The sequence below is a fragment of the Herpailurus yagouaroundi genome, unplaced genomic scaffold (assembly GCF_014898765.1).
Source record: "Herpailurus yagouaroundi ecotype Mexico unplaced genomic scaffold, PumYag 141, whole genome shotgun sequence".
NCBI classification, from domain to species: Eukaryota; Metazoa; Chordata; class Mammalia; order Carnivora; family Felidae; genus Herpailurus; species Herpailurus yagouaroundi.
The window spans coordinates 48,126,852-48,148,379 of NW_024412396.1; the positions used below are offsets into that span (position 1 = coordinate 48,126,852).

General features: G+C 49.1%; 1 protein-coding gene across 6 annotated transcripts in view; it reads right to left on the reverse strand.

The window, feature by feature from the left end:
• Nucleotides 1-21,528, reverse strand: part of MIDEAS (mitotic deacetylase associated SANT domain protein) — a 66,834-nt gene that overhangs the window by 5,131 nt on the left and 40,175 nt on the right. For 5 of the 6 annotated variants that reach the window (XM_040477639.1, XM_040477638.1, XM_040477640.1 and 2 more), the window contains exons 2-11: nt 17,714-19,434; nt 16,073-16,372; nt 9,743-10,088; nt 7,694-7,760; nt 7,089-7,231; nt 6,881-6,984; nt 6,277-6,352; nt 5,522-5,610; nt 2,817-2,966; nt 1,029-1,241 (exon numbers count right to left, since the gene is read on the reverse strand). In XM_040477639.1, the coding sequence (XP_040333573.1) occupies nt 1,029-1,241; nt 2,817-2,966; nt 5,522-5,610; nt 6,277-6,352; nt 6,881-6,984; nt 7,089-7,231; nt 7,694-7,760; nt 9,743-10,088; nt 16,073-16,372; nt 17,714-19,186 (2,961 nt within the window). In that variant the 5' untranslated portion in view covers nt 19,187-19,434. The remainder of the gene's footprint in view (nt 1-1,028; nt 1,242-2,816; nt 2,967-5,521; nt 5,611-6,276; nt 6,353-6,880; nt 6,985-7,088; nt 7,232-7,693; nt 7,761-9,742; nt 10,089-16,072; nt 16,373-17,713; nt 19,435-21,528) is intronic. The other variant, XM_040477643.1, reaches the window with a different exon arrangement.

Here is a 21,528-nt window from a genome sequence, read left to right on the forward strand (position 1 = left end):
AGCACAGCTCTGGGAGAAAGAGCACAGCCCAGGCTCGGAAGGGAGCAAACAGTCTGGAGTCTTCCTGCAAGCCTAAGTGTACAACACACAAAAAAATTTGTAAGCCTCTCATAGTAATCCCTACTCTCTTTGGGGGGACATCTCCCTGACAAGGAACACCTCTGGTGGTATGTCTTGTTTCTTGGTCTATGATATGGTGGACAGAGGACCTCACTACGAGGACTGCAGGCAGGAACTCAGGCAAGTCACATATCATCTCTGAACTCAGTTGCGTCTATCTTTGAGGTAGGGGTTAACACTTTATGGGGTTATTGTGAGGAATTAATGAGATACTGGAAAGGAAGGCACTTTGCAGAGAACCTATGAGAGGGGCCATTGTTATTATCCTCATTGTTTCAGCCCTTTTTTTTTTTTAATTTATTTTGAGAGAGAGAGAGAGAATGCAAGTGGGGGAAAGGGAAAGAGAGAGAATCCCAAGCAGTCTCCACACCAACAGCACAGAGCCCAATAAGGGGCTGGAACTCACGAACCACTAGATCATGACCTGAGCCAAAGCTTAACCGACTGAGCCACCCAGGCACCCCAATGTTTCAGCTCATTCTTGTCAGATATTCTTGTCAGGGACACAGCTCTCTTATGGAGAACCTGCCACAGCTACAACTCATAGATGCTTCTGCCACGTCCCACACACCTTTTGGGTTTTCACAAAGCCTTCTTCTTCAGTCTCAGGTACAGAAGCAGTATAGTATAAAAACTTAAGAGCAGAATTTTGGAGTCAGGCTACCTACCAGCTGTCTTATCTAGGGGCCTCCATTTCCTCATCTGTAAAATGGGAATAATGACAGTACCTACCGCATAGGGTTATGAGGATTAAATAAGTTAAAAACATAAGGTACTTAGTACATTTCCTGCCATTATGGCGATGATCATCATCACCATGTTCCTGTTCTGCCCTCCCTCCCTCACCCCCAGGCCCAGCTCCAGCCCTCCTCCTGGCCCTGGGCTCCCCTAGTGGAGGTCACACTTACCGACTCATTGGCCTGTAGTGTCTGTGTGGCTTTGACAGCCGCTGCCCTCCGGCTTCGCTCTCGCCCCTCTTCCTGCTCTCCCTTCTCCTGGATCTCTGGCACTTCCTCCTCCCCCTCCTTCCTGGGCTCCTTTGCTTCTCTCTTGGGCTCCAGCCTCTCTTCACTTGGAGACTCTCTTCTGGAAAGAGGCATCCTTGGGAACTTCTGGGAAGTCTATGGGGGATAAGAATGAGGGCAGTGAGCCTGGAGCTCTAGTTACACAGCCATACTGCTCCGATTCTGACCCAGCCGGGGACGACTAGTCCCTGCTCATCCTGCTTGCCTGGCCTGGCCCAGCCAGCCTCCTGCACTACATAATTCTATCTCCTCCCCCAGATAGTCGGCCTGGGAAAGAAGAGGGAGTCTTGAGCCCTGAAAGCCCTCAGGAAGAGACTGAGCACTTGAGATTGAGCTCGGGGCAGGAAGGGAGCATGCCAGTCCAAGAGACAGACACATCCTTCGGCAAGGTGGTCTGGAAGAGCAGACAGCAGCCTTAGCTCCAGTTCTAAACTGTCTTTGTAATGCTTCTGGGAACTCCACCCACTTCCCCGTCTGTAAAAGAGGGACCAAACCACTCCCTGTCTTCGTGCAGCATGTCAGCAAGTATGGAGTTATAACCCCAACATGATGTTAGATGGATATGTGGACACAGAATTAAATAGCATTCTCTTTTCTATCCTGATTACGTCAAACATAAAGTTTTGAGTTAGGTCTAAATGTGTCTTTTATACTTCTCCAGACTTTATTATTATTTTTTAGAGATTTTTTTGAAACTTCTGCTTGTCTCTATTTAATGCTTCCCTAATAATTTTTCCTGTGATTCAGATTTTTTTTAATATTTATTTTTGAGAGCGAGAGAGAGAGCGCAAGCAGGAGAGGGGCAGAAAGAGAGGGAGACACAGAATCCAAAGCAGGTTCCAGGCTCCGAGCTGTCAGCACAGAGCCCGACGTGGGGTTTGAACTCACAAACCACGAGATCACAACCTGAGCTTAAATTGGATGCTTCACCGACTGAGCCATCCAGGTGCCCCTTAAAGATTTTATTTTTAAGTAATCTCTACACTGAACGTGGGGCTCGAACTCACGAGCTCAAGATCAAGAGTCGCACACTCCCCAGAATAAGCCCCCAGACTTAATTAACCAAAGGTCAGGTCTGAGACTCAGAGCCCTGGCAGGTAACAGTATCTACCTGGATTTTAACAACACTGACTCTCATATATATTTACTTTTGCTAGTGCCTTCTACGGCAAACAGTACTGGTTTTCTGTTTATGATTGGGACATAACATTTCCCTTCTGAGTAAAAACTGAGTTGACTTAAAGAAAAATATGAAGTAGTAGCCCAGGTGGTATGCGGATGTCGTAGAAACAGTAACGTTGACATGTGGTAGGATGCAGAGATAACACATTCATCATGGTTGTACAAGAATGCCTCAAGTTAGGGCAACAGTATTAGAGGTGTGCTATGAGGAGACAGGAGGTCAGTGCTCATGCAGATATTGTGGGAAAATTCCCCAATGTTCTGCATCAACACAATGTATTATTACCTTGACGCTGACAGACAGACAGGGGGACCTAAAGGGCTAGGTCCGGTGCCCAGGACATTAGCTCCTTGGGGCTGTCAGGGACACTGCCTTGCTCTCTTTACCCTCCAGGCGCTTCCAGAGAGCTTGGCCCCAGGCTCTCAACTCAGCCCTCGGCCCCAGACACAGTCAGGACTCTAAGCAGCTGAGGCTGGGAAGGGAGTCACCTTAATATCCACTTCAACCTCTTCCTGGGCCGACTTCTCGTCACTTGTATCCACATCCCCGAAGGTTAGCGTCCCGTTGCGACCAATTTTCACCTGCTTCTTGTAGGTGTAGTAGAATTCCACGCATTGGGCCACGGTCTTGGTCTGGATCTGATTTGAAGCCAAAACTGAGGTCAGAGTTCCTGGCTCAGCTCATCTGCCTGGAGATTCTCCAGCCTTTCCCATCCATGCATGTCCCCTCCTCCCCAAATGCTAAATCCAAGAAACCCAAGAAATACAAGCATTTCTCCAATGCCTTCCCTGAACAAACCACTGACATTCAATTAAACAACACTTCAGCACTATTAGGAAGGGGGAAAAAAAAAGCCAAAAAGGACCACATGGAGCCATTGGGGAGATTTGAATAGAGACTGCATATTAGAGAATATTATTAAATTTCTTGGGTATGATAATAGTATTATGGTTTTGCAAGAATATATAACCTTGTTTTTAAAGAGATATTTGGATCAAATCTGTAACATACCTTTAAAAAAAATTTTTTTTAAGAGAGCATGAGCAGGGGAGAGGGGTATAGGGAGGGGGGGGGGGCGGCGAGAGAGAATCTCAAGCAGGCGTCATGCTGAGCACAGAGCCCAACATGGGTCTCAATCCAAGATTCTGGGATCATGACCTGAGCTGAAATCAAGAGTTTGTCACTTGGGGCACCCTGGTGGCTCAATGGATTAAGCATTCAACTCGTGGTTTTGGCTCAGGTCATGATCTCACAGTTCATGGATTCGAGCCCCCCATCAGGTTCTGCACTGACAATGCAGAACCTGCTTGGGATTCTGTCTCTCTCTCTCTGCCCCTTCCCTGCTCTTGCTCTCTCAAAATAAATAAATAAACATAAAAAAAAAAAAAAAAGAGTTGGATGCTCAACCGACTGAGCCACCTAGGGACCGCTTGTAACTTACTTTTAATGACTAGTTAAAACACAGAGAAATGAAATAAGCGTGTATATAAATTTAAGTATAGACAGAGAAAGAGGGAAAGCAAGTGTGACCAATGTTAACAATTGGTAAATCTAAATGAGGAATGTGTGGGTGTTTACTGTACTATGCTTTCAATTTTTCTGTAAGTTTCAAAATTTTTCAAAGTAAACAGTTAAGGGTGAAAAAGTCTGGACACCATCCCCATTCAGAGCCAGCCCAGACCCGGCAACACAGACTCCCTTCATCAATCTGGGCAACACTGTCATTCCTCCCAGGGAACAGCAACTGACAAGTGAGGATAGAAGAATGTTAAACTGTCCTAAATCACAGAGGCACTCAAGGGAGACTAACAAGAAAGCTCTGGAAAAACCTGAAAAGGAAGCAGAAGGCCTAAGTCTCACTCCTAACTCTGCCACTAAATGTGTGACCTCAGGCAAGTCTCTTCACGAGTAAGATGACTTCCAAGGGCCTCCCAAGACTTGAAATCCTAGCGCTCCCGTTTCACAAATCCATCTGGCTACTGGGTTTAGTTTCCGGACAGATTTCCCACACACAGAGGCTCTTTGCTCTGACTCTGCCCTTTCTCCCCCAGGCTCCCAGACTGCTCTGCCAACTGCTGGGCTGCAGTGGGAGCTGGGAAGTCTGTCTACAGAGCCCAAGGGGTCAGTGAGTTCTCTGCGCCTGAGGAGAAAACAGATACGCTGTATCTCACAGGAATGGCCAAGTCACAGATTTACTAATTAGATCCTGTTTACACTTTTGTTGTCAATTCTCTCTGATCATCTGTGTGACTAACAGTCTGCTCTTCTCATTAAGGCGTTAGGGGCACCACAGTGAATTTCACAGGCGGGTACTTCGCAGAAATATTGCCCAATCAGGGAATGGAATGTTACTGAAACCCAGCAAATGACTGTCCTCACAACAGGGCCCTTGTAGAAGAATTCATCCGCACTTTGCCCAGTCCCCAGAGCTGTCCTGACACAATCTACAATTCCAGGAGGAAAGAGCACATTCTTGGAAACCCCATTCCCTCGGTGGTCTGTACAGCTGAGATTTTATGAGACAGGGCTGCTGGAAAGATGCAGGTCCTTGGATTAGCAAAACAATCTTCTCCCAGAAGAACATGGGGAGAGGCAAGATAAATTCAATCTAGGAAAAGTCAACTTGGCCTCCTCTGCTTGGTCAGCTGAGTTACTGGAAGGAAGCCCTGGGTCTGACAGGAAGAAGGCAGTGGCCCCCCCCCCCACCCCAGCCCGGTCTGTTATACAGTCACTTGTTGGCTCTCAGTTCCCCTCATCTTAGGGTGACCTCTCCTCTACATACTGATTGTGGCTTTTGAAGTACTCTAGCCCCCTGGGAAATGGCTCACCTCAGTCTGCAGCCTTCCTTCTCTTCCTGTTCTGCCTCAGGCAAGTCACTCTCTGAAGTCTGACACCACTGGGTCTGCCCACTCAGGCCTCCTTCTGAGACCACCCCCCCCCCCCCCTCCCCACCCCCACCCCCAGCATGGCCATACTACCTTAACATGAGGGAAGAAGGCTCGGAACCAAGGGGAGGAAAGGCCCAATCTTCTCCCCTTGTTTTGTTTAGAAAATTCTCTCCGACAATACTTAGTGGCATTAACCTGACTGTTTTTTTCAGAGAGACTGCAGGGCCACCACCGGCAGAGGGAGCCCCAAATCACACAGCCGGCCCCTGGCTGCCTCTTGCGCCTGAAACAGAGCCCCAGCTCACCAGCTGCTGCACCAGGAAGAAATCCTTCTTATAGATGGCAATGCCCTTGTTGAACAGCTTCCTCTCAGCCATCTTCCACTGGTCAGAACCTGTAAGGCAAAGCGGGAGCCAGGGTTAGTGAGGTGGATGGGACTGTGAGTGACCAGCAGAAAAGTGTGAAGTCATCCGTCCACGGTCTCTGCAGCCATTCAGAGCTTGATCCATATTTCTGCTTCCGCCACTTACTAGCCTCTGAGCCTCAATCACCTCACTTGGGAACTGGGACCTGGTCACACAAGCCACCTCACCAGTTGTGGCGCAGACTCAAGGAGATAATGCACGTGAAACCCTTGCTGCTCTGCCTTGCACACACAAGAGGTACCACTCAACAGGGATCGGTGGCTGCTGTGATTATGCCATTTGGTCACTGTCCCTTTAAAAGCACAGTGCCCAGGATGGGACACGGCACTCCAGGGGTTGTCTAAGTTCCAAGCACCGGATGCCAATTGGGATGGCACTCCCCAGATTCCTGTCCCTTGCACCTTGCCATGGACTTTTTTGCCTGCATGGGCTCCCACCTGCCCACGCCTTTCTCTCTGCCCCTTCAGGGCACAGGAAGCCCCTTGAGAACTACCCCATCTTTGGTGTCAGTTCTTTCACTCCGGCTCTTGGCTTATCTGCCCCCGACCTCCTCACCCCCATCCAGGGCTGTGACTCAGCACCAAGCTGGGCCCCGCTGATGCTGGAGACCTCGAGGCTCCAGGTCCCAGGCTCACCTGTGTAGTGATAAGTTGCCAGTGGGTGGTTATGGGGCCGCAGGGGCTTCTTCAGTAGCAGCTTATTCAGCGTTTCCTGAAGGGGAAGTGAGGAAAAGGTCAGTGCCCTGCAGGGGTCTCAGTGGTAGGCTGAGCCTCCTAGGTGCCAGGCACAATTCAGAAGGCCTCTTCAACCCTCTGAGTAGTAAGGTGGGCATTTATTTTTACCCTGTGTAACTGCTGAGGGGCAAGAGGTTTGGCAGGATGGCAAGATCACGGAGGGTGGAGCTGCTCAGGAACCAGGCCAAGGGCCTCTTACGAGAGAACATGTGGCCCCCAGGACAGACAGCCATAGGTGGAGAAAGCCCTCAGTGACAGCCTTTCTGAGGGCGGGGACCCACTGACCCAGAATCAGGGACTAGGGTAGACAAGAGGACCCTGTGCAGCAAAGTCTGGAGTTTGGAACTACGACTACCTTCGGTGGAGCCCCTACGACCCCCAACCTGGTCAGACCCTCCTGCCTGCCTCCAATCAGTAGGCCAGCAGCCCTGGCTCCTGGGCAGCAGACATGGATCCATGCCAGCCTCCCTCAGGGTCCCTCCCCCCACCAGGGCCATCGTCTCACCAGGATGTCTCCCCTGGACTCATGCAGACAGTGCAGGGCCAGCTCCTGGTTGGTGCCAGCTCCAGGGAAAATACTGGAGCAGGCGGCTGTCAACAGGTCTTCCACTGGAGCAAGCGTGGGAGGGGAGGAGAAGAAATCTCGTTCAGGACCTAACCCACCCACCTGTCCAACAGCCCACCTTCACTTGCTGGTGCAGGCCCCCTCTCACCTTGCCTCTGCTTCTCCCGGCTGCTCTCTAGGGCCTCCCACGGCTGCCACACCAAGTCGGCCTTGTGGGGGTCTGCAGCTGCCAGAGCACGATCCCTTATGGAGGGGATTTCCGCTTGGAACCGGGAGCCCACGTTGATCCGTCTGCAGGGGTGGAAAGGGCAGGGAGTGAGGCCTCACCTCGCGGGCACAGGGAATCTTTCTCTCTGGGATGGGAGAAGATGCAGGGGGTAGTCCACAGACGCTGAGCACAGCAAGACCTCAACTGAGTGTAAGGAATTTGGCTTCCATGAGAACAGCCTGGCAAACGGGACCTGGTAGTGCCAGAAAGACAAGGCCCAGAGGTTGGAAAGGGGAGAAGCTTCAAGTTTACAGACAGGGAAAGAGTCTCTTGGACTGCCCTGCCGATACTCAGAGGCAAATTCAAACCGAGCTCGTCCTTTCCTTTAGGGTGGGGACAGTAAAGCCCAGAGCCAGTTGCAGAATCTCAGAGGCTGTTCAGCCCTCTGTGGCCCCACACAACCCTCCTCTTCCTCACAGGGCCTGCGTGCACTGGACCCCATCGGCCACCCTCCTACCATAGGCCAGAGGAAGGGCTGCACTTACGGCTCGATGCTCACTGGGGTGGCCTCTCCCATCACAGAGAGGACAGGTGGGGTGACTTCAGCGCTATCTATGGGACAAAAGGCACATCGGTGAACGGCACCCTCCTGCCTTCAGCAAGCCGCCCCTCCCCCACCCCACCCTACATGGCTGCTCTGTTTGCACAAGAGCCATGGCAGTGACTCACAGAGACTCGTACTTGGAAATCAGGCATGGTGAATCCTGGCTCCTCAGCCTGCAACTGTGACGACTAACTGTGACTTTGCCAAGCACGTGGGTGCTTCTGTTTTCACACCTGCTGCAAGGGGCTATTACTACCTACCTCCTAGGGTTAATGCGAGGACTGAATGAAATCATGCACAAAGCCTCGCCCTCAATAAATATTAGCTACTACTACTACTACTACCACCACCCAAAGCTGGGTCCCTGCCCCAGGAGCTCCCATACTACAGAATTAGCTCCAACATTAAACTATGCTTGCTCTAGTAAAGAAGCTGAAACGTTTGGCACACTAGCAAGGCAGTGAAGGAGAACCCTGTTTATATCTCCTCACTTCCATGCTGGATTCTCTGCCTCAGTTTCTCCTGAACTAATCTTAGTGCCCCACATGGAGGCACTCCCTTGCTCCAAAAACCTTTGCTGACCTCCCCCCCTTTGCAACTTGCAGCTCCTCAGCTCGGCTCACTCATGCAGCTCCCCTTTCATCTATGCCTCCCACCACCCCCTTGCCCGGACCCTGGAACCTAGCTGACTGCTTACTCGTGGCTCCTTGCTCTTCCTGCACGGTCCTACCTCCAGTCCTTTCCACCACTCATTCCGGTGCCGAGTATGCCCTCCCCACCTCCTTCCTACTTCAAGCTCTTAGCTCTAGCCCCACCCTCTCCTGGAGGCTTTCTCACCACCCCAGGCTAGTAGGCTCTGCAGGCTTTGGAGGTTAGGGTCTCCCTCACTCACTGGCTGTTGATCCCACTGTGCCCAGAACCTCTGCTTTTCTGTCTCCCAGGTTTCCATGTCAACTCCCTAATGACCCTGTACTCTCTTTAGAACTGACAGACCGGTGCTGTCCCATACACTACTGGAGCCTTCACAGGACCCAGTTCAATGCTTTACACCCAGGTACTCGATAAATGCTCATGGATGGACAGGCCTCTCTTTGTTGCCAGTCTGGTCTCTACGGTGATTTCTTCCTGCGCAACCCAGGCACGGAGAGAAGCTTGGAAGGTACGTGGGAGGGTGGAATGGAAGGCCAGCCAGCCAGCCCAGAGTGAGCCATTTCTCACCCACAGACACCAGGGGGCACCAGAGAGCTAGGGCATGGGAGGTCAGGGTCAAAGGGTAATCTAGTGATGGGAGGCTTCACCCTTGTTCTACTACCTCTGGAGGTGTTTACTCCCACTTAATCCTCCACCACACTACGAGATAAGATTATCCCATTTTTCAAAGGAAATGGATCTTTTTGTGGAGTGGCCCACATTTTTCAACAGTTCACCACCCGGGCCAGCCAAAATGTCTGCTCTTGGCCAAAACAACTATTTAAGAGCCCCAGGAGGCAGGATCTACCACATAATATTAAGAGCAAACATGATGCGTCAGGCATGGTGTTTTAAGTGCTTTACGTTTGTTGCTGCCTCTGAACCTCACCACAACCCCGTGAGTTGGCTATCAGGTTGAACATAGGAAACTGCTATTTGTGGATCCAGAAATAGATTAAATTGGCAATTTCACCAACAACCAAGTACTACTAATATCCTCAATTAAATACTAAAGAAACTGAAGCCCAGAGAGTTTCAATGACTTGCACAGGGAACATAACAGTAAATTGTAGAATTGGGATTTGAACCCAAGCAATTGGGCTGATACCCCCTACCCCATCCCTGCCTGTTCTTGAACCAAGACAACCACCTTTTCTCTCTCAGAGAAGAGACAGTGGAGCCCCTTTTCCCAGTGTTCCAGCCAATCCCCAGCAGCCTTATCGTCAGAGTCTCGTTCCTGCCCATTGCCTTCCCTCCCCACATTCCCTGCCCCCATGGCCCCTGAGGGTGGGTCACTCACTAGACCGGAGCAGGGTGCGATGGGCACTCTTTGGCGTGATGGGAGGAGGGGCTGGGATGCTGCTGGTTGACATGATGGCATTGAAATAGAGGCCGGAGCCTTCCCGCACAGGACTGAGGATTGGGGGAGGGGTGTAGGGGGGTAGCTCAAAACTCCGCTCAGAGGGGTGGTCAGCTAGGCGGACAGGAGAGCGCAGGTGGCTCTGGTATGGGGTGATGTTGGAGTAGACGGGAGGGGCAATGAAAGTGCCCGCCTTGGTAGGGATGATCAGGGGCTCAGGCCGTGGCCGCTGCTTTGGTTTCCGCACTGAAGGTTCCCCTTCCAACTTGACATTCATGTCATCAGCCTGGAGAAGGAAACAGAACCAAGATAGCTCAGACTCTTATGTGCTGGGAAAACTGAAGTCTTGACCACTGCTGGTCAGTCTCACCTTTCGAACTTAGCCTGCCCACCACACCCACCAACGCAAGCCTGAGACAGGGAACAGGTCCAAAAACCCTTCTTACTGTCTCCACTAGGGCAGGGGTCAGCAAACTGTTTCTGTAAAGGGACAGATAATAAATGTAGGCTTTATGGGCTGCACCCAGTCTCTGTTACATATTCTTCTTCTCCTCTTCCCCACTCTTTTTAAATAATCCTTTTAAAATGTTAAAAAAAAAAAAAAAGATACAAGGTAAAATCTATTCTTACATCTGGATAGGGCCCACAGGCCATAGTTCCCAATACCTAATGTGAAGTATGCTATTGGACAGAGAACTGTAGTAGTTAAGGGCCCAGGCTCTGCAGCTAGATTGCTTAGAATGGGCTCTACCCCCTTTACTTATCACTTAAAATGTCTTAACTTCTCTGTGCATCATCATTTTTAACATGGGAATAGTAAGTACCTACCAAATGGATTAGCTATGAGGACTAAATGAATTAATATGTGGAAATCACTGAGAACAGTAACTGACATGTAGTAATTACTCAATAAATACTGGCTGCTATCAAGCTGTATATTAGATGAAGGTCCCTACTATGTGTCAAGACCTGAGCTGGGCATGGGACCACAAAAGGAAGAAGACAGTCCTGTCCTTGCAGCACTTTTTCTCATAAAATTAGTCCTACGATAACAGACCAGCCTACTTATGCTGTCAAAGGTTAGCCCTCCTAGCTTACACTTCTCCCTGCTCGATATGCCTCATGGGTCTCCATGTAGAATAGAGGGTAGAGCTGTAAGGGAAGAGAAGCCTTTCTCTGCTCCATCCCTATCCTCTCAAAAGAGAATGGAACCCTATGAGGGTGAGCAATATCCAGATCATCTCCCTGAGTACAGAGCTGGCCCATAGGTGAGGCTGGCCACATTGACTAAGTAGACCTGGGAAGAGTAGGCTTTCCCCCTCTCCCCATGTCCAGCTCCCACAACACCTTTCAGCAGAGGGCACTGACTGTCCATGAGGTCTTGGCCATGTCCTTTACCCACTTGTGCCCTCTTTCCTTTTCTATAGACTAGGAAGAAATGAAATTTTTCATTCTTTCTCCCTTAGGGGAACAAGATGATTGCACAGAAAAAAATGCAGTGGAACCAAAGGCCCCAAACTTGTTAGACAAGAAATCCAATATGAACTCAGTTAGCCGTAATGATTTGTAATTTTGTAATAAGGGAAATGGAATTAAACTATTTTGAATATTTGACAATATTTTTTGTATTCATTTTTTTTTAGGTGTGATAATATTGAGGCTATGTTAAAGGAAGGAAGGAAAAATGAAGGAATCTTATATATAATGTACTTCAGATATAAACCTAAATATTTATGAACTTAATGATATGATGTTTGGGATTTGCTTAAAAAAAAAAAAAACCAGTGGTAAGGAAAAGTAGAGATACAAATAAAAAATGATTTGGCTATATTTTGAAAACCATGAAAGCTGGGTGATGGCTAAATATTTAGGTTCAATTTACCATTCCCTATACTTTTGTGCAAGATTGAAATATCTATAGTACAAGGAAAAACAAATAACTAAATAAAAAAAGTAACCAAAAAAATAAACATCTTCCTAAGCCTGGTGTAGTGTAAGTGCTCACAGGCGGGAGTTGCAGGAGATCCAAATTCCAGGGCTCCCTCTGTCATTACTTGGCTGTATAAATATAGGTAAGTCTCTGGCCTTTTCTGGACCTATTTCCTCAACTATGAAATGGGTATGTTGAGCTGTGTAGTTGTTCAGGCTCCTTCCTGCCATCCTCAGGATAAACTGAGGCCTCTAGCCTCCAACCTCTATCACAACCAGAGAATAAGACCCCAGAGAGTAGAGACTGTGCTGCTCATGACAATCTTAAAGCTCCCCTTTTTGTTACAGAGGACAGAATCACAGGCTAACTCTCCGGCTGAGAATAACTAGAAAATTCAGGCTCAATATAAAAACCACATTTTTGAAGGTATCAGAGAGCAAATAAGTTGTCAAAGACCTGAAGAGCCAAGATACAGGAAATGAAAGAAAGTGAAAAAGTGAGCCCAGCATCTGGAGTTGTGCTTTCCCTAGAGGTGGGTGCATTACTGGAAGAGGTAAGTGGGAAGCTGAGCAACTAAATGGAGTTTAGGGCTTGCCAGGGAAGGAGAGCCTGATAATCCCCCAGGCTTTGGATTGGGACTCCAAAGGGCTATATCCTCAGAACAAAGGTGAATCAGAAATAGATTAGTCCACATGTGGAATAATGCCCAACTTAAAATCATCTCATTTCAATCTCTGATTAAATTAAAATAATTCAGGATTGCTAATGCCCTTTGCTACCTGTCAGATGCAAAGATAAGTCCTCTCTGGAAGACAAGAAAAACATCCAGAGTCTTTAATTACTTCAACAATTTTTCATATATGTCTGACATGCAATTAAAACTAGCCAGATATACAACAGAACAAAATGTGATTTAAAAACAAGAAGTAATGTAACAGAAAGAGACCCGTGGGATCCCATTAATGGAGTTATCAGACATAAACTTTAAGAAAACTATGCTTAGGTTATGCAATAAAATAAAAGGTTGAAGTTTTCATCAAAGAATTAGAAACTCTAAAAATGAACCAAATAGAAATTCAGTAACTGAAAAAAAATAACTAGAAATAAGAACTCAGTGAGTTGGCTTAACAACATATTAGATACAGCTAAAGAGAGAATAGGTAAACTAAAAGATAGTCCAGACTAAGAGAAAAATGGAAAACACAGATAAGTGCATAACAGACAAAATAGGGGATATGGTAAAGAACTCTTACAAATGTGTAACTAGAGTCCCAGAAGGAGAGAAGAGAGGAAATAGGACAGAAGAAATATTTAAGGAAGACTACAAATTCTAAACAGGATAAACACAAAGAAAACCAATAGGTATAACAGCAAAAACTGGTGAAAACCAATGACCAAAAAAAAAGAAAAAACTTTAAAAGCAACAAGATAAAAAAAAAAAAAAAGGCTTGGAGCACCTGGGTGGCTCAGTTCGTTAAGCATCCGACTTTGGCTCAGGTCATGATCTCACGGTTGGTGAGTTCAAGCCCCACATCAGGCTCCGTGCTCACAGCTCAGAGCCTGGAGCCTGCTTTGGATTCTGTGTCTCCCTCTGCCTCTGCCCCTCCCCCACTTGCACTCTGTCGCTCCAAAATAAATAAACGTTTAAAAACTTAAAAAAAAAAAAAAAAAAAGCTTAAATTCAAAGAAGCAACAATATGGCTAATGGTGATTTCCCAACACCGTAACTACAATGGAAGTCTGAAGATTATAGAATGACATATCCTTTTAGTGCTAAGAGAAAAGAACTACCAACAACAGAATTCTCTACCCAGCTTCAAAAAGGAAGAAATAAAAACATGTTCAGACAATCAAAGACTAATAAATTTCATCATTAACAGACTTGCACTAAAGGAAATACTAAGGGATATTCTTCAAGCAGCACATAAATGATCTGAGATAGAAGCTTGGAGATATGAGAAGAAATGGAAAACAACAAATACATACAGTAAGTCTTTCAGGCTAAAATGGACAACAACTGAACAAAACAATAATGTTATCACTGAGTAATGTATAGAATTGTTGAATCACTAGACTGTATACCTAAAACTAATATAACACTATATGTTAACTATATTGGAATTAAAATTTAAAACTTAACAAAAACAATGATGTTATACCATCCTGGTGATGTTAAAATATTTAGAGAATGAAAATACATGTTAATAATTCTATAAGTGAGAGATTAGTGGAAAACAGAGTTAAAGTGTTGTAAGAACTTTGCATTGTTCTAGAAGAGGTAAAATATGAATTTACATTAGATTTCAATAAGCCAAGAATGCATATTTTACTCTCTAGTAGCTCTTCTCAACCAGAGAATTAAGGCCTAATGTAAGTTTTCACGGTATGTAATGACTTAGCTTCTTGCCTGTGCATCTAGAAAGGGTACGAGCTATGTGCCATCCTCCAGTGAACTGCAAAACTAGTCACTCAAATTCCTTATTGTGGGGCTTAGTTCCCTCCAATTAATCCAGGTAAGAAAGGCTGCTTGGGTAATTACTAAAGGAGTAATAATTAAGTAAATAAATAAGAATAAGGAATAAACAAGTATATAAAGAATATATTAGTAAAGGGGGGAAATGGAATGACAAACCCAATCAATCCAAAGTGGGAGAAAGGAGAGGTAGCGAAGAACAGAAGAGGCAACATGGAATAAATAGCAAAAAGTAGAGGGCAGAGTTAAACCCAAGTATATCAGTAATTGCATTAAATGTAAACTGTATCAATGCTCTAAAAGACAAAAGTTGTTAGAACAGGTAATAACAAACACCAATTATATGCCACTTGAAAGATACACCTTAAGGGCTAAAAGTAAAAAGATGGAAAAGATACACATCGCATCTTCCTCCCCACAACACTAACCAAAAGAAATCTAAGTATTTCACAAAGTAGGAGCAGCTGGGTGGCTCAGTCAGTTAAGCATCCAGCTCTTGGTTTGGGCTCAGGTCATGATCTCATGGTTGGTGGGATTGAGCTCCATGTTTTGTTTTGTTTTGTTTTTTAACGTTTATTATTTTTGAGACAGAGAGAGACAGAGCATGAACAGGGGAGGGGCAGAGAGAGAGGGAGACACAGAATCTGAAACAGGCTCCAGGCTCTGAGCCGTCAGCACAGAGCCCGATGTGGAACTTGAACCCACGGACCGTGAGATCATGACCTGAGCCGAAGTCGGACGCTTAACCGACTGAGCCACCCAGGCGCCCCTCGAGCTCCATGTTTTGAACTCGGAGGCTGCTTGAGATTCTCTGTCCCTCTCTCTCTCTGCCCCCCCACCCCTTCCCCCCACTCAGGCTCTTTCTCTCTTGAAATGGAATGAAATAAAATAAAATATTTCACAAAGTAGATTTTAAGAGGCAAAAAGAGGGGCACCTGGGTGGCTCAGTCGGTTAAGCGTCCGACTTCGGCTCAGGTCATGATCTCACAGTTTGTGAGTTCAAGCCCCACATTGGGCTCTCTGCTGTCAGCACAGAGCCTCCTATGGATCCTCTGTCTCCCTCTCTCTCTGCCCCTCCACCACTCACGCACATGCGCGTGCTCTCTCTCTCTCCAAAATAAATAAACACCAAAAACAAAGAGGCAACAGGGTGCCTGGGTGGCTCAGTCAGTTAGGCGTCCGACTTCGGCTCAGGTCATGATCTTGCAGTTAGTGAGTTCAAGCCCTGTGTCGGGCTCTGTGCTGACAGCTCAGAGCCTGGAGCCTGCTTTAGATTCTGTGTCTCCCTCTCTCTCCGCCCCTCCCCTGCTCACGCTCTGTCTCTGTCTCTCAAAACATGAATAAACGTTAAAAAAAATTCTTCTTAATAAAAAAAAAAGATGCAAAAAGACTAGTAAAGATAAAAAGAAACATTTCACAATGATGAAGTGTCTAATCCACTTCTAAATGAGTATGCATTGCATCAAAATGTGTAAAACAAATACTGACAAAAAACTAAAATAGATAAAACCCCAACCTTAGATTTTAACATATATATGTTTGTATTGACAGGACAAGTAAACATCTCTATATCCCAATGCCTAGCACAAAATCTGACCCATATTAGAGGTGACAATTTGCTGACCTAAAATGAAAGAGATTCACACATCCTAGATTTTCATAAGCAGTCTCAATTTCAAGTATAAAACTGTCTCATTGTCTCCCCTAAGTGCATTTATCCATAAGTTTGGCTTGGAAAATATAAACAGTATCTCGCAGGTTGCTTGAATCCCTCCTATACTACCATGACCTCTTTTTTCCCATAGGGTACTAGGCCCCCGGGAGCACACAGGTACTATAGGTGTTTGCAGGGGGAACCCCCTCATACCTGAGCTGGAGCATCAGCCCCAGGAATACGGGTGGACCGCCTGCGGGTGACAATGACTGATGGCTTGTGTTCAGCGGGGTTCTGTTCGGGACCCTTTCCATCCTCATCAACACCTCCAGCTTGGGCTGCCTCAGTTGGGTCCACAGTCCGCACAGGCACAGACACTGGGATGATGAGGGGTACCATCCCGCTGTCCTCTCGTGCTCGCTTGGCAGCTAAGGAAGGCTCAGAAAACTCCACCCCACACTTGGTGGTTGAAGCCAGCACACTTTTCCGCTTCTCCTCAGAGCCATTGGCATCCTGGAGAAGGAGAGGGAGGGGGAATGAAGGTAAGACTTAGAAGATAAGTCCTAATAAGCCCAGGACCCCTAGTCACATTTGATTCAGGAACCCATAATGGTTCCCAATGGTCTTTCCCTAAATACCTTTTCTCTCATCACACTCCCAAATACTCTCCATAACCTCCCTCTGCCAGGTCCTCCAATCCTGGCCTGGTGCAGCGGTCTTCAGATGACCATCTTGGGCCACAAGGGGCTTACAGATGTGTTTCGTTTGACCTGCACAGTGTGTGGCACATGCAATAGTATCTAAATTCAAAACCTATTTCTGCAGGGGCACCTGGGCGGCTCAGTCAGTTAAGCATCTGACTCTTGATTTCGGCTCAGGTCATGGTCTCACAGTTCAAGAGTTCGAGCCTTATGTCGGCCTCTGTGCTGTGTCAGTGTGGAGCCTTCTTGGAATTCTCTCTCCCTCTCTCTCTCTGCCCCTACCCCACTCATTCTCTCTCAAAATAAATTTTAAAAACTTAAAAAAAAAACAACAAAAAAACCTTATCTCTGCAAAAGAAAGTAAACAAGGAACTTTTTACAAGGTAATGATGGTCTTTGTATCTTTTCCCCATTGGAAACTGCCTGAAGTCAAGTTCTGTAGCTTCTGACAATCCAACCTTGCTGTAGGCATTGGGGGTTGGGGGGGGGGGGGTGTTGAAACCTCCAGTGAAGGAGGGGAAAACACTGGCTTTGGAGTCAGATGCCAGGCCTTTATCTTAGCTTTATAACCTTGGAAATCCTCCATGGGCCTCAGCACCCTGTCGTAGGGTTTGATGATAAATTACTTCTCTGATCAAGTGTAAGAAACTCCACGTACAAGAGAGGTGCTCAAATTCTATTCATTCTTCTTCCCTGTTGTTACTGTCCTTTCTTTTAAATCAACTTTATTGCCAGTAAAATTCACATACAACAAAATGCACCTATTTGTCATCAGTTCGATGCATTTTGGCAAGTACCATCACCTGTGGAAACCACTGCCACTGACTCATTTTAGGATACTGGATCTGGCAATGGTTTCACCTTCCTCAACTCCCAATCCTTCATGTGCCCAATGAAGAAGCCAACCCATGACAGTGTTTTGCACCTTCCTGCCTGCAAACCTTTTATCTTTCCTTCAGGTATGAATGCACCTACGTAGAGATTCTTTGCATGGAGGGAGTTTAGAAGTTCCTGAAGCATATGGGTTCTTTAATTTCCTTCAGTGAAGAAGAAAACCACCCCGTAGACCTGGAGTCACTTGCTTGCCCCTGGCCGCGGACACAGCTCACCCGGCCCTCTGCCAGGCCAGGCCTCCATCCCATGCCACTCTCACCTTTGCGTTCTGCAGTGAGGCCAGCTCCACTGCCTTCTGGGCCAGGGTCAGCAAATTGGCCTCCTGGGATGCCCGGCGCCTCCGTCGAGTGCTCTGGATCACCCCACCCCGTAGCACCTGCCCACAGTCCCCTGTGCCCACTGCCCGCATGCCCTCCTCGTTGCCCATCGTGGGAGCCTCCCGCTCCCGACCGTTGGGTGCCAGTCTCTCCCCATCAGACAGCAACTGCGACTCCCTCAGCTCCAGCGGGAATCCCAGGGCTTCAGAATGGGGGTGCCCCAAGGGCCCGGGTGGTGGCTGCTGTGGGGGCCAGTGATGTAGGAATAGGTTGCTGGTGGGCTCCTGTCCAGGCTGGGTGCCAGCCACATCCAGAGGGGCAGAAGGCAGGACACCCTCCTTCGAGAGGCGGCGGGAGCGGCGGGGGAAGGCGATCTGGGACTGAGGTAGCACAGGCTGTGGGGCTGACTCCTGCAGGAGGGCCTTGCGCAGTTCTGGGTTCATATCAGGGTTGGGGGGGAAGGGGTAGGGCGCCATGCTGTGGTGAGCCAGGTGGGATTGCCCCAGGGGTCCGGCCGGCTGCAGGCCAAAGTCCTGGGGCTGCTGAGAGGGTGGCTGCTGCATGGGATAGAAGTTCTCAAAGAGCTGCATCTGGGGAAGGGCGGCCTGTTGCTGCTGCTGCTGTTGCGGCTGCTGCTGCTGCGGCTGCTTCTGCGGTGGAAAAGCCGCAACAGGATTGGGGGGCGGTGGGCCCTGCCGGAAGACCTGCCGGTTCACCTGGTGGCCGAACGCCAGCTGGAAAGGTTGCAGGGGCAGTGTCTGGTTTGGGGGCTTCTTGGCCACATGGAAAGAGTTCAGGGGCGTCTGGGGCCGCCCTACCTCCAGCTGCACCTTCTGTGGCATCATCGGCCGCACGGCATTTCCGTAGCGGTCCAGCTGCGGTCCGCCTCCTTTCTCCCGCTTCAGTGCCTCGGGGTGGTTGTAGTAGGTAGAGACCCCCATGCCAGGATGAGGGCTCCCCTTGGGTCCGCTGTAGAGGGGCAGGCTGTGACGGTTCCATGTCGAGTGGGGTGGAGGCTGGCCTGGCTGCTGCTGCCAGCCACTGTCACTGACACCCCCACTGCCTCCACGCTCAGGGCCCCGCCCTGGAGCCATCACAGAGTTGGGCCACTTGACCGAGCCCACCTGCTGGGACAACATGGCCGCCGTGGTCCGCTCGGAACCATACACCACAGAGTTCAGCAGGGCCAGGCTGTTCGGAGGGGGTAGCTCCACAGGCTGGGAGACAGGGGCGGCCCCTGCCGGACCCTCGTGCCCAAAGTAAGGCTCCTCCTTCACTCTGGTGGACTGTGGAGGGGCTGGGGGCTGCTGTGGGGCCTGCAGGGGTGGGGGCTGCTCCTTGGGAGCTGGCTCCTGGTCCCCAAAGAGGCAACGCTTCCGTTTGTTCTGAGCCTTGGGCTGGGCCTGGAGGTTCATGGTGTGGCCAACTGGGCCCCGGCAGTGAGCCCTACTTCACCAGCTGCCCATCCCCTGTGGGGATGTTCTGCTGGAAGCCCAGCTCTAGTCCAGGAGCCAGTGGGGGCAGAACAGGGGGAGGGGAAAGTGCTGGGGGGTGAGGTCAGGCACAGGGCAAAAGAACTGTTGGCTCTTCCTTGCTCTTTGTAGGATGGCTCTTGGGCTCCTCTACTCTTCCCAGTTCATGATGTTCCACAGGACCCTGGAGCCTGCAGACAGAAGAATAGGGACAGTGTCAGCCATAGCCTCCCAGGATGCCCCGGATGTTAGCACAGGTATGAGAGATGGACCCAAGTTCACAGAGCAGCACAGGTGAGGCAGGAGCCAGAACCTTGGGGGAGCTACCAGAAGGCAGCGCTTTGTGACTCTCTGTGTCCCACCACCTCACCCTGCAGCATTTGGTTGTGTAATCTGTACCCGGCACAAAGGCACCACCCTGGGAACAAGTGGGGCTGAGATCCAGTCAGAGCCCCTGTAGCCAAGATGGGAAAAGGAGTGACAAAGGCCACGTTGAGCTCCCATCTCAGTTGACTCCCCTTGCCCAGTTGGTCGAGCACATTTGTCCATGCAGTAGCCTCCCCACCAGACCCAGGAGGAGCTTTATGCAGCCAATGCCTCCTCTGATGCTCTGAGCTTATCTCAAGCACAGGAAGTAGAGACAACAGGGGTCATTCCTAACTAACCATGTGGCTCCAGGGTGGGAGCCCACCAAGTCCTTGCAGAGTCCAAGGCCCAGGGCTAGGCTCACGTCCTTTGCACTGAGGCATGTAGGTGAGGCCCTAGAAGGGTATGTGCAGTTCTAGCCCCACCCCTGGGAGGAGCTGCAGGGTGGGACCGTGGCTGCCAGAGCCTTCCCTAAACCATAACAGAACCTGTTTTGCAGCCCTGGCTGGCTGGAGGCAGAATCCAGCCTGGTAGCCGGTCAGCAATCCCCACCTACCCTCCTCCTCCACTGCCAAAGAGCTCCCGATCAAAGGACTAGAGTAACTACGATACTGAGGGGATGCAGATTGCTAGAATTTAGATCTGGAGGGATTTTCCTATGACATAGTGTGAGTTAGAGTGCTCAGAGTGTCTGTGGTTATTTTCTAACTTGATTTAAAAAACAAAACAAAACACATTGCTCTATTTATCCTGCTACAGGACAGTCAAAATGAAGACCAGTATTTTATAACTTACATGTATTTTCAAAGACTTTGTCTTTCTTCAGAGAGGGGTTTTTTTTTTCCCCCTCCCTGGGAAGTTGGTGAGGGTGGGAGCTACATGGCCTACTTCTTCCCCATGAGATTCTGGTCCCGAGCCAGTCAGACCAGGAAGGGAAGGGAGGGGAGCTCAGGAAGCCCTGGGGAATAAATCTGCAGGTCCGGACCAACCTCAGACCTCAGACCCTAGAAGCTCTAGGTCCTAGTTAGCAGTCCCAGGGGTTCCCAGGAAATCAACCCAGCCAAGAAGGGCCGGGCGGTAAGAGCAGGCTTGCAGTGTGAGGCTTCCTATCACCCGTTCACAGGCTTCCGCAGCTCCCCAGCCCTTCCCCTCCTGAGCGGCTGTGACTCACTCCAGCCCCACCACCACCTGCCTTTCACTTTCACCAGCACCCAGAAGGGGAGGAACTTCCTCCTCCATTTCCTTTCTCAGCTCTGGGCCCTGAAGTAAGTGAGAGAGAGAGAGAGAGAAAGAGAGAGAGAGAGACAGACTCTTCCCGCTAGCACCCCCTTTGTCTTCACTTATGCGAGTCTGGGGAGGGAGAGAGACTAGGTGGGCATCCAAGAGGTCCTGGCCCTGGTAGCAGGGGGACAATTTGGAGCAGTGGGAGCTCAGAGGACCAGCTTTAGAACAAACTCCTTTTTTTTTTTTTTTTTTTTTTTACCTTTAAACTCTCATTCCCTGACGGCCAACCCAATTCAGAGCAAAGACCCAAAAGCCAGGCCCCCCCTCAATGAAAATAATAACCCCCGGTACCATGGTGAAGCTGCAGGCTGGGACTGTCCTAGCTACGGGAGTCAGGCTCTGCCTCGCCCAGCAGCAAGAACAAACTAGAAGTATGTGTCTGCAGAAGCAAGGCAGAGGAAGGAAGAATGTGCTGAGGGGAGGGCACTGAGGGGGAGCTGGAAGGTCCATGTGCCTCCAGGGGACCTGAGAACCCCTCAGGTGCTCACATGCACTTGTGCATCCCCTGGTCCTACAGGCATAGACTGCCCTCCTACCCCAGTCACAGCCCTCTTGCCTTTGAGCCACAGCATGGGCTCGGAGACTGGAGGAAGGGAAGGACCACGTGGCAGATGAGCCTGGGTGTACGTGCGTGC